Source organism: Mus pahari, chromosome 2 (assembly GCF_900095145.1).
Source record: "Mus pahari chromosome 2, PAHARI_EIJ_v1.1, whole genome shotgun sequence".
Taxonomy (NCBI): Eukaryota; Metazoa; Chordata; class Mammalia; order Rodentia; family Muridae; genus Mus; species Mus pahari.
This window is the reverse complement of record NC_034591.1, coordinates 62,705,556-62,718,958: the sequence shown is the minus strand read 5'-3', so window position 1 is coordinate 62,718,958 and position 13,403 is coordinate 62,705,556. Positions and strand designations below refer to the sequence as shown.

Here is a 13,403-nt window from a genome sequence, read left to right as displayed (position 1 = left end):
CCTGCCTTTATATGTTACTTGACCTTTTCCCTTTAGTGCTTTTAATATCCTGTATTTACTTAGTGCATTTGTTGTTCTGATTATTATGTGTTGGACGGAATTTCTTTTCTTGTCCAGTCTATTTGGAGTTATGTAGGCTTCTTGAATGTTCATGGGCATCTCTTTCTTTAGGTATGGGAAGTTTTCTTCTATAATTTTGTTGAAGATATTTGCTGTCCCTTTAAGTTGATAATCTTCATTCTCATCTACTCTTATTATCCATAGGTTTGGTCTTCTCATTGTGTCCTGGATTTCCTGAATGTTTTGAGTTAGGATCTTTTTTTCATTTTGCATTTTCTTTGATGGTTGTGTCCATGTTTTCTATGGAATCTTCTGCACCTGAGATTCTTTCTTCCATCTCTTGTATTCTGTTGCTGATGTTTGCTTGCATCTCTGGTTCCTGATTTCTTTCCTAGGGTTTCTATCTCCAGAGTTGTCTCCCTTTGGGTTTTCTTTATTGTTTCTACTTCCATTTTTTGGTATGTTTTTGTTCAATTCCATCACTTGTTTGGTAGTGTTTTCCTGTAACTCTCTAAGGGATTTTTGTGTTTCCACTTTATAGGCTTCTAGCTGTTTACCTGTGTTTTCCTGTATTTTCTTCTTAAAGTCCTCCATCATCATCACTAGAAGTGACTTTAGATCCATGTCTTGCTTTTCTGGTGTGATGGTGTATCCAGCACTTGCTATGGTGGGAGAGTTTGGTTCTGATGATGCCAAGTAACCTTGGTTTCTGTTGCTTCTGTTCTTATGCTTTGCTCCTGCCATCTGATTATCTCAAGTGCTTGCTGCCCTCAACATATGTAATTGGAGCCTGTCCTTCCTATAATCCCAGTTGATTCAGGACTTTTCAGAGTCCAGCTTTCTCTGAGATCCTTTGTGGGATCCTGTCAACCTGAGATTCTGGGTGTGTCAGAGTTCTTGGCAGTCAAGCTCCTCTGAGCACCTCAAATACTGGTGTGATCCAGCTCCTGTTATCCTGGGATCCTGTTGTCCTAAGATCGTGGGTGTGTTACAGTGTCTGGAAGTGGTGTCTCCTTTGAGGACCATGAAGCTGTCTGGTCTTTTCAAACCAAGGTAAACCAGAACTGACTAAAAGGAACCGGAGCCTCTGGTCAGGAAAGGTTCTGGTGTCTTTGTTCCTGCTGTCACAGGCCTGTCACAATTGGATTGGAGCAGATGTTGTGTTCCACTCACCAGTGATTCTAAGATCGCATGGGCAGTCCTCTAGGGACCATGGTGGTGTCCACAGACTCTGCGCGCTAGGTGATCTGGTACTAGCGCCGATTGGAAGGGACTTGTGCCCTGGTCAGGTTGGTTCTCTGCTTCCCTAGTGCTGTCTCAGGTCCTGTGCAATTGGATTGGAGCAGATGTTGTGTTCCACTCACCAGTGATCCTAAGATAGTGTGGGCAGTCCACTAGGGACCGTGGGGTGTCCGCTTTATAGTCTATTATTAATTCAATTATTTTAATAGACTTTGATATAGAATATGTGTTCAGAGGTTTTCATAGTTGTGCTTCATCTACATGTAATTTATTCTCTCAGACAGTAGGTCTTTAGAATAATTAGCCACTTTGACAAGCTACTTAAGGAAGAGTAGCACAGAGCCTGGGCAGTCTTATTGGGACCCTTGTAGAGAGACAGACCAGAGAGAGCGCAAGGTAGACACAGGTGAAGACAGCGGAAGCTAGAGAATGAGAAGGAGCCACGAGATTACAACATATTGTCAAAGTTAGGGTAAGGCCAAGCAGTACAATTCAGTTAGAATCTGAAAGAAGCCAATCTGAATAAGTCAGCTTTGGAGGAGCTTTGAGCCAGAACAGATGAGCTGACCAGGCAGCCAGAAGCAAGAAAGAGCTAGAAAGGGTGAGCTTATTCAGCAGAATGTCTGAGGTTGAAAACATTCTAGATTTAGATAAGATTATATGAAGGTTAGAAGCTTCTAGGAGTAGGCCTAAGTTAGCAAACAGAGGTAGTAAGTCTCAGAGATGACAAATACATCAGGCGAATAAAATATACTTTTACTGCCCCCGCCCATCCCTCCCTTCTCCGCCTCTCATATGTTTCTGTTTTCATCTGTCAGTATAATTTGATTGCTTGGTTTAAGCCTCAAAAGTTTGATGCTACACCTAAGTGGTTGATTTACCTTGGACGTTTCCTTGCCACCTGCCACCAAAATTACAATTAAAGTCTGCGTTCTCATATATCTTCCTTTTTACATTTTATGTGTATGCATATTTTGTTCACTGAGGTCATTAGAGTCCCTGTAATTGGAATTAGGGACAGTTAATGAACTTCCATGCTGGTGCTGGGAAGTGACCTCTGGCCCTGTTTAAGGGTAGCAAGTGTTCCTCATTGCTGAACCTTCTCTCCAGCCCCAATGAGGACAGTTCTTTCAGCACTGGTCCACAGTTGTTATCTTTGTTTTTGACTTTCAGACAGGTCTCACTAGGTGCTTCTGGCAAGCTTGGTTTTTACTATGTAGAAGAGACTGCCTTTGAACTCACAGAGCTCCTCCGTATCTGTGTGCTTAGTGCTGAAATTAAAGCTTTGTGCCACCACATTTGGTTGTATTTTAATTTAAAAATAATTTTAAATATGTATATAAAATATTGAGAAAAACAGGAGTTAAAATAAAACAATGAAATAGGTCTTATAAATAGTGTTATTGGGCCAGCAAATGGCTCAGTGTGTAAGGGCACTTGTGGCCAAGCCCCGTGGCCTGAGTTCAGTCCTAGGGACCTACATGCCCAGAACATCCTGACTCCCTCAAATTATCCTCTGGCCAGACACCACACTCTACAATATAAATAAATGAATAGCTACTCAACTAAACAAATAAAATTTTAAAAGAAATTACTAAATTAAAATAATGTCATTATTTGAAGTAGTTGTAAGCCACCTTAGCAGATGCTGGGAACTGAAATCAGGTTCTTTGCAAAAGTAGCAAGCGTTCTTAACCACTCAACATTTCAACTCATTCTTGTACCATATACTTCATAAGTACCTCAAGTTCAATTTCAATGACATATTAAATGTTACTGTTAAAGTTTGTAAGATGATTGTTAATATCCTATATCATTAGGATACTGTCCTGTTTTTCACTTTAAATTTTTTTTTTTTGAGATTATAGTATTATTCCATTGTTTCCTCCTTCCTGGTCCTCTCCCTAAATCCTTCCATATCCCACAACTTCCTTTCTTTCAAATTCATGGCATCTGGTATGTGGCATTCCTCATATATTATTGAATGCAGTTCTAATATTATCAACATCTTCTTGCACACATAACCTGTAAACTTACTCTTCTTTGGATCCCAGTGCATGCATGTAGTAATAAGATTTGTTGTACACGAAGACATCACATTTCATTAACTTATCTTTTTCTGTTTCTAGTAGTGCAAAGGCTTACAGCATGGTTTTTCTTATCACCAAGCAATCATTTAGTTTCTGTAACTGAGGAGTGCTTGAACTGAGATGGCAGATTCCTAACAGCCTCGTTGCATTTTTGTTGTATTATGTATAGTTTGCCATAGGAAGTTCAGAGGCGATTCATTTCTGAGTCCCATCCCAGCTTCAGAAACTTGTTTCTTCTTGAACTTGGCTTGTTTTCCCTTACAAAACAATTCAGAAAATAACATTCACCATGACTTTGTAGAGTGTTGTTTGAAGGAGTCATAAACATACTTGTAGGGTTTGTGAGAATGTGGTTTTATATTAGAAAGTTAAAAGTAGGGTGGGATGTAGTGAAAACTATTAACAAGAGGGAGTAGGAATGAATGTGATATATTTATTACCTGTTTATCATACCACCAGGTTTCAAAAATGGTAGAGTTTCTAAAACCAGCTGCTTGGGACTCCATCATAGCAGTAGTAGAAAATTTTTAAGGTCAATGGGAGGAGAGGCCCTTGGTCTTGCTAAGATTATATGCCCCAGTACAGGGGAATGCCAAAGCCAGGAAGCAGGAGTGGGTGGGTTGGGGAACAGGGCAGGTGGAGGGTATAGGGAATTTTGGAGAGGAAATCAGCAAAGGGGATAGCATTTGAAATGTAAATGAAGAGAATATCTAATAAAAAAAAGAAAAATTTTAAGGTTGAGAATTCACATTTCATATTATGCATAACAGTTTTCTTTTACTATAAACTACTTTCATGATACTTTTCTTAGAGAAATGATGTGAGAGAGACGTTCTGAACAAAGCGAGTCCCATTGACATGATCTCTTTAAAAAGGAAGGTATATGAGAGTAACTGCTATTGCAGTCTAGCTCTATGTACATGGAGCTTAAGATACAGACCCAGACGATGGGTGGGGCTCAGTTCCTCTAAGTGTGTGTTTTATCTTTTCCCTTTTCTTTAGGAAACTTGAAATACTGCCTTGTGGTTCTTAACCAGCCTTTGGATACACGTTTTCGCCATCTTTGGAAGAAAGGTAATCTTCATTAACATTTAATTGTCTTTGGTACTGAGGAACCTATGTGCCTTCGAACCTAACTGAAACAGAAAATGTCCTAGTTTGCAGTGTATTCTGTGAGCTAGCCAAAGTGTCTCATTTTATGGGATTTTATTTTTATTTTTTGTTTTTTTATGGTGAACAAGATGTCAATAGCTTCATGTCTAACATAAAACAGCTACTCAGAAAATGAAAACTCCTACAGGAAAATGAAAACTTGTTTATAAAAAAATTGAAAGTATGGATGAAAAAAATGAAAGTATGTATGTTGTTGTGTATTTATAATATAATTCTTGGCTTTCTGGTGTCTGAGCACTGTAAGACTCAGGTACCTTTACAAATCTGAAAGGAAAGGCAGCCAAGAGTTCTGCTGATGCAGTAAAGGGCTGAATTTGTATTCTTCATGTCTATGTTGCTTTTCCTGCAGATGAAGGCAGCATAGTAGAGGTTAATGTTAATGTGAGGGGCCTTCAGAATGTAGGTTAACATAGAGGAAGGGGAGGATAGAGCACCATAGCCTGGTAGCTCAGCTAGTTTGTAATGGCTCTAGGCTGCTGTCCCTGTCACCATAGATCCCTTGTTCCCGTAGCTTTTGTACAATCACTTCTGTGGTTGTAAAGCCTTGTGACAACAGTGATCTAGGTGGGAAGCAGTACATGGAACTGTTAAAGTAAGGCAGAACATGGAAACATGGAAAATTTGTTGCATTGCACAAATCTTACAATTAACTATGCCGTGCCCAAAGCTTCCATTATATACCTCCTAAATTCATTTTAGAGAAATTTAGAGAAAGACTATTTTGAAAATATTTTATATCTGTTCTTTAAAGATTTAGTTGATAATATTTATGAAATTTAGTTTAAATACCCATGTGAAGGATGGTACAAATAATCTTTACCTTTCCTGTTTGGTTCTCTTGAATTTTTCTAGTTCTTCAGGGGGTCTTCCTCTGTCATATCTGATCCATACAACTCTAGAACCTTATAGTCTTTTCTATAAACACAAACATAAAGCCTTTCTCCCAAGTTAGAATGTCCCTTCATTAGTAACCAGAAGGTGTTAATCTTGACCTCTCTCCCAGAGGAATAATAGTACCCACAAAACTCAAAATCATACCCATTTTCATTCAAAACAAATGAAGTAAACAAAACAAACACCGTATGAGCTTATTTTTAGGCTTTTTCTAATCTGTCATGTCAAGATATTTAACTCAAAATTCCGGTGGAGCCCATGTCCAAAGAATATGAGTAATCCTGTAAGACCCCCTTTTTTACCTAGAACATTTTATTTTCATAAATCTCCCTGTATGTTTTCTCGGAGGCTATAGTCTTTCTGCCTATAGCAGGGGTCCCAGCACCTCTAGGCCCAAACTCTTGTATCAATTCCTATCAGTGGGGAAGATTCCCCAAATGGGTCTGGTAAAATACTCTTCTATCTTTAAGAAAAATTAAACCAAACTTATAATTCTATCCTATGATTGCCTACTTGTAGGAAGCAGGCGGCTTTTACTTGGCTCCTAGAGCCACTATCCTGTGGTTTTCCAGAGCAGGGGAACTCAGAGCTTGTAAGCTGAGTCTATCCTGTGTTTAAGATTCCCATGCTTGAATCACCACGGGACTCCTCCCATGGAGAACCCCCTCTCCCTTCCTTTCAGACCTGTTTTACTGCACCTGAATCCATCTGAGAATCCTAGATAGTGGATTTTCACCTACCATGTTGGACATTATCAGCTGTGTGTAATTTTTTGGAGCACGCTTCCCCTTGCTTGGTCTCCTTGCTCCAAGGTCACTCCTCTGCTGGCTCAACTTCCTGTTGGCACCGCTTGTGCTCCACCGACTACCTTGTGCTACCTCCAACAACAACCTGGTCTCACCCGTTAGCTCTGTGAAAGGAAAACACTGGAGACTAAATTTTAAAACTGTCCCATCCTCATTGCCTGCAGAGGCCACAAACTACTGGTGTCCTGAGAAACCTACATGTAGTTCCTCTCTGCCCCCTGTCTGGTCTAATTCCCAATCCTCCCATTCCTCTTTCTGCCCTGCCCTGAAATCCTGCCTCTCTTTTTGCCCAGTGATTGGCTTCTGCTGTCTTTATTTAACCAATCAAAAATTAACTCCCCCTATAAAAGAGTTAGAGAATATTAAGACTTTTTAGATTTTTTAAAAATGAATTTTTTTTTATAGTTCATGAAGTTTTGATGAATGTTTTTAGAAGTACCTACTTGTCTCAGTATTTTGTAGATTTCATTTAATCTGGCAATTAAAAATAAATATGTAGGTAAAGAAATAGAAATGACCAAACAAAGCAACATGAGACTAAAAGTATATAGAAATACCATGCAGTTTATGTTGTGTTCGCCATCTACTGCTGGACGTGTGGTTAACTGTGGCTAACCTATGTAGTGAAGTTCTGTTGGCAAAAGTTTATTTTTACTTTGTGAGCAGATACCGATTGGATATAGCTTCTTGGCTCATGTCTGCATGCCCCTCTCAGTGCTTGGACCCTATCTGGCTTAAACCCATGCAGGCCCTGTGCATGCTTTTAATTAAAAAAAATAAAATATAGTTATATCATTTTGTCCATTTCTTTCTACCTTCAACCACTGCCAGGCTAACTTCCTGGCAAAATCACGGCCATTTTTTTCTTTATTGTTACATATTGATCCTAGCCCACTTTAGTGGGCACTGTGGTATCCTTGGACCATTGCCACAGCTGTTTCCGTGCCAATGAGACCTTATTTTGGATAGCAGCAGTCTTACCTTTCTTCATTCTGAGTCTCTTCAAAGGTGTTCTGACCCCTGACCTTCTTCTGTCCTGGTGCATCTTTTTTTTCAGGCTTTGTTGTCATCAGGGGAGCTCTGGGATCAGTCTGGGTATCTCTCAGAAGAACTTCTCTGGTAGCTGCCTCACAACCGATCCCACTCTCTCTCAGTTGGGACGCTTATCCACGGGAGGGGGAGCAGGTAGCAGGGCTTCTTTTTTGGTTCAGATGTGCACAACTAGGCACTTTCTGAAGGGTCAGTCTCTGAGTTCTTTATATCAGAACTCCGCACTGCATGTTGCATATGGTGGGCTATGAAAGAGAGTTTTTCTCTGTTACTTAGCTCTTTTCCTCATGCACACCTGCCTCATGCCACCTGTCTGCTTCTTTGTGTGTATATCTTTGTGTGCATGTGTATTCCTTGCTTTTGTGTATCTTTGCATTTCTGACTCTCACTGCAATGGTATAGTTAAATAATACAGGCATGGTGTCCATAATCATCATTGTTTTTTTATTCGACTACCTACCTATTCCAAACAGTATTTTACACTTAATTTAACTGCTACCACATCTTGGTTCTGTATCATAGCTCTGCAATATTATATTAACATAGTAAAGCTTAAACCATGTAAATCTATAGGCCAAGAATATTACCTTAATAAAAATATGCTTAGAATTTTATAGTAATTTAAAAGCTGATTTTATTTTTAGGGAACAAATATATAATTAGAAATGTTGATTTTTTTTTTTTATTTGTTTAGGAAAAAAAGGAGGATGCTATGAAAGAACTGTTTCCTCAGAATTGTCCTCAGAGCTCTACATGTGTGCTGTGGCATATGTCCCCAACATGTAACGAGCAAATACACATTTAATGACCACTGAGCAACAAGAATCAGTTTTCTCCAGGGACAAGTTTCCTGATAGATTATACAGGCCCGGTGGTCAGCCTAAAGATATGTACATATGTATAATAAGGACAGAAGAATCAAGATACAAGTTTAATGTACTCACGTGTATATGAAATTTTCAAATTTTAAAGAAATAAAAAATATTAAAAGGAAAATATATTAAAATTGTACTGTTTCAGAGGTTACTATCAAGAAAGTGTAAAGATAACTCACATAGCAGAACAAATATTTGGAAACTTTGTATCTGAGTGAGACAAAAGTCTTAGTTACTTTTCTATTACTTTAAAGACACAGTGATCTAGGCAATTTATAGAAGAAAGAGTTCACTGAGTACTTAAAGTTTCAGATGTGAGTTCATGACCATGTTGGCAGGGAACATTGCAGCAGGTAGGGAAGCACAGCTCTGGAACAATAGAAGGTAGTTAAGAGCTCACATCTTGAAACAGGAACCATGGGGGAGAGAGGGAGGGAGGGAGGGAGGGAAGGAGGGATGGAGGAAGAGCGAGAGAGCACAAGTGAGAGTGGGAACACCTAACTGGAATGGAATGGGCTGTTGAAACCTCAGAGCTTAGTTCTAGTGATATGTCGCCTCCCACAAGGGAAGACCTAGTAATCCTTCCCAAGCATTTCTATCAACTGGGACCAAGTATTCAAATATGAACAGAAGTGACCCATTTCATTCAAACTACCACAGATGAACACAACATGCATATGGAAAACTCTTACAGTTTAATATTAAAAGCAAGAAGGGATACATTTTTAAAAAATGGACAACATGCACATGCCTGTGAAAAAATGCTCACCACCATAGAAGTCGGCACAGCAGTAAGATACCAAGTCATACCCACTAAATTCTGTGGAGAATAAGAGTTGGTAGATTGTGGAGAAATCACAAGTCAGACACACTGCTGACAGGAATGTCAGTGGTGGAATAACTTTTGAAAGCCACTTGAACCTTCCTCAGAGTTATCACTTAGCCCATTTGTATTCCTAGATTCAAGTACAAGAGAAATGAGAGAACATGTACATATGAACATCCATAACAATATTACTCAGTTACAACAAAGAATGAGGCACTGGTATGTTATAAATTTATTGAACCTTGAATATAGTGATCTAAGTGATGGGATCAAGGCACAAAAGACAACTCTTACAACTTAATTAAAATGAAATGCTCCAAACTGTAGAATTTACAGAGCTAGGAAATACATCCACGCAAGCTTACTGCTTTGGGGTTGGGAGTCAGAGACTTATTGAAGTTAATCTCGTATTGATAAAATGTTCGCAAGTCAATTTTATGATTGTTGCCCAATTTTGTGAATTTCTTAAACCATGGATTATATGCTTATGTGTGTTGTTTTGTGTATGTGGATTATATTTCCGAGGGCATTACAACAACAGCAGTAGGCATTAAAGCATAGTGTAGTGTTTTCTAGTCTTTCTTAACAATGAGATGCTCATTACAACAACAGCAGTAGGCATGAAAGCATGGTGTATTGTTTTCTAGTCTTTCTTAACAATGGCATGCTCCCTTATGAGATTTAACATATCAAGGTTAAAGACTCTTTTCTCATTTTTGGAAATATTTATGCAGTAAGTGACACAAATCTACCCTGTTGTCCTAGTATAGTATTTTGGACACAGCAAGTATGGAGTGGAGATCACAAATTTGGACTTCTAACTGATTTGTTTGTTGAGTTATTTATTTATTCATTAAATAAGACTGTTTTGGTACACTTTAAGAAATAGTGGTTTCGAATTTAGGAGGACATTATTTTATTTTATAATTATTATTTTAAATACAGCTCTTATTAGCTGCTATGATAATGGCCTTGGTAAGTTTAGATGATAACACAACTAAAATTCCATGGAACTCCAGTTCTTACCCATCTTTTACACCTGAGAAAATAACATGATAATGTTATATTTGATATATCCTCTTTCTTTTATGAATACTTTCTTTATCTAATCTGCATACAAAAATTGATGATTAAATTGCAGATCATCCTTAATATCTAATGATCAAATCTTCATTCTCTTTAACATTGTAGTAAGCAATTACTTCTTTATGATATGTCTTGGAACATGAGAAATTCTAGTGCTTCATGAAATGAAATACTTGGTACAGAAGAACAAAGCTGTTTATTTTTCCATAGTGTGATTGATTGAAGAAGCTAGATAGAAATGCCCATTGTTACTGTTTTTGTGTACTTCCCTCTTCTTAATATTTATTGTTTTAATTATCAGATCAAAGAGTGACTTTAGTTTACTTTAATTAGAACATTCTTGTTTGAAATATTTTTTGCTAAGGATACACTTTCTGTTGAAGAGTGTAAGAGACATTCATTATAAGCATTAAATTCTTAATTAAAGAAACTTAATTCTGAGAAAATTTATCTTCTTGATTTAACAAGTAACCAAAATATTCCAAGAAAAGGAAATGTCCTTAGGAGCCTGCCATTACAGAGACCTAAAGCCTCTTGTCTAATGGTCTGCTGTGATTTAGTGCTCATTCAAAATGCTTATTAAATTACTAAACAAATGAACCGTGATTCTTGCAGATCTGGGATTGCACAGGCAGAAGCACAAGATCCTTTTCTTGAAGGGATTTGCAGACTGGCAGCCTCTGGAATCAGTACCTAAGGATTTACAGCACACTTGGGATTTTATACCACTGAATTGGCCAGGATGCTTTAAAGGGAGTTTGAGAGGCAGAAAAGTGTCAGAAGTCATCTAAAAAGACTAAAGGCAGGCAAATGAGTTTTCTGGAGAAAGCTCACTATTTTGCATGGCTATGATGGATAAAACCTGAATTGCTTCAAGCTGCTAATATGCTTTTTCGTGTCACTACTACATAGCCCAATGATTCTTGGGCATCAGCCCACCCTGTTAAGCAAATTTTCTGCTGTTCAATATGTAAAACTTTCATGAATTAACTCTGTTTAGATGAATTAATGATTTTATAGAATTCCTGATTTGATTCAAATAATTATAGGAAGGAAGTTTTAAGAGATGGTTTTAGTTGTTTTGCCAGAAAGACATAATAAAGTTAGAATCATGAATGAAATGTGCCTAATCCTCTCAGAATATTCTATAAAGGCTGCATGACAAGGAATACAGTGGGCTTCCACAATTACACTAAAAACAGGAATAGAAATTGTGATCAAGGAAAATATTCATTCTATGTCTGAGCCAAGAATGAAGCCACAGGTGTGCACTATGTTAAAGTGAGGCTGTGTGAACCTGTTGCTTTGAACTTAGCTTATAGAATGAAATACTGCTTTGAACTTAATATCAACATCCTTCTGTAACTCCCCTTTTTTGTAAAAATTTTATTTATGAGGTAATTTTCTAAAGAACGTTTATCTAATAAGGTATAAGAAAGCCAGAGAAGACGTTTGGGGCTCAGCCCTATCCATCAAATGTTTTTATGTATGTGTTTGTCTGTATAAATGTACATACATATGTATGTGGGTATATGCATATGTATGTAAGTATAGATGACCACTTGTAGAGTTGATGAGACAGGTGGTCATGCTGAACCAGTCAGTGTGTGTGTGTGTGTGTGTGTGTGTGTGTGTGTGTGTGTGCATGCACGTGTGCGCGCGTGCATGTGCAAGTGCAAGTATGTGTACATCTGTGCTTCTCTGTTTAAATGATTTTCTTTTCTTTTCTCTCTGGTTCATGAAGAGTTAATGAGTTCCAAGCCCTTCTTGGCCAGCCCTTGAGCCAGGAAGAAAAGAAACCAGTGTTTATTAACACAAAATGGTATGGGAAAAGAAACTAGTGCTTATTTTATTAGCAGTAACTAGTCAGAGAGTGTTACAAAACCAGAGATTACCAATTTTTGGCCTTATTTCAACTCTATATTTCTCTAAGTACTGTTCGTTTTAAAGACTGGGGCAGGCCCCTGAAGGGAAAGGAAAGCTCTACCAATGAGCATTTGTAATCCCTAAGGCAAATGGGACCCAAAGTGAGAAATAAGGCCCTGTATGCAAGCAGTGTTGTGTAATGGTGCCTATGGACTGCTGGAGTTCTATGAGGGTCTTTGGGGATAGAGAACTATGTGATACGCACACAGATCAAGAGTCCGTTAGAAAACTGCTAGAGGCAGAAATGCCATTCCTGATAATAAATTTCAAGGAAATCAAAAGTGATGTTTCAAAATGAAAAGAAAGAAAGAAAAACAAAAACCCACCAGTGTGATGTTGAGTTCTTTATTTTATTATACTGCATGGAAGGGAACAGCTGTTCTGTAGTGGAGTTCGGAGTCCTGGCATGCTGCCTGTCGTAGTGCCTTCTTTTGCCTTCTGTATTCTAGTGGACATTTCACATTAGGATTTTGCTAGAATTATATGGGTGAGGACTTGTTTAGAAGACCAGAAAAGTCTGTAAGCCAAAAAAGTGGCAGATTATACACAGAGTATTTTGTAATATTGAAAAGTAAGTGTTCCCTTAGGATAACAAGTCTGTTTTGTGAAGAGAGGTAGAAATACAGTGGAAAATAATAAAATATTACAAGTCAGAAGCCATTAGAAACTACTCGTAGCCTCTGACTTATCTGCCACATTTGAGCAATATAATAACTTGAAGTCATAACAACTTGAACAAATTCTATTTGAAACATCTGTTCTGAGCCAAAAACTTGTGTTTCCTCTCCTTGTATGAGGAACAGAGGTGACCTGTGTGGAGAAGTCTGCTTAGCAGCCTTGTTACTGTCTGGGGATCTGTAGAAACATATACAGGCAAGAAACACTGAACAAACACACATACACATATATATACATAAACACACACACATACACACACACACATATATATCAATGGTTAAAGAGACAGAGGCCATAAAATTTGGAGGCAGAAGAGGGTGAACAAGGGAAGGAGTAGAAAGAGGGGAAACATTGTAATTATATTTTAGTTAAAATTTTGAAAAATCAGGAAAGGTTTTGAGAGATGTCTCAGAGAATAAGGGTACTTGCTGCCAAACTTAAAGACCTTTGTTCTGTCCCTGAGAATCATATTGCTGAAGGAGAGAACCAGTTCCTACAGCTCTGACCACCATATAGTGCCATGGCATGATTACCACCCCCCCCCCCCCACCATGCCGGTATTAGTCATGGTTCTTTAGAGTTACAGAACTTACAGAAAATCAATATTTCTTTCTTTCTTTCTTTCTTTCTTTCTTTCTTTCTTTCTTTCTTTCTTTCTTTCTTTCTTTCTTTCTTTCTTTCTTTCTTTCTTTCTTCC

The 13,403-nt window shown here is 38.0% G+C and overlaps 1 protein-coding gene across 2 annotated transcripts in view; it reads left to right on the top strand.

Annotated features, from left to right (window-relative positions):
* Positions 1-13,403, top strand: part of Tpk1 (thiamin pyrophosphokinase 1) — a 320,733-nt gene that overhangs the window by 45,563 nt on the left and 261,767 nt on the right. The window contains exon 3 of one of the 2 annotated variants that reach the window (XM_021189978.1): positions 4,395-4,466. The exons of the other annotated variant lie outside the window; for it this stretch is intronic. Within the exon in view, the coding sequence (XP_021045637.1) occupies positions 4,395-4,466 (72 nt within the window). The remainder of the gene's footprint in view (positions 1-4,394; positions 4,467-13,403) is intronic. 2 annotated transcript variants of the gene reach the window in all.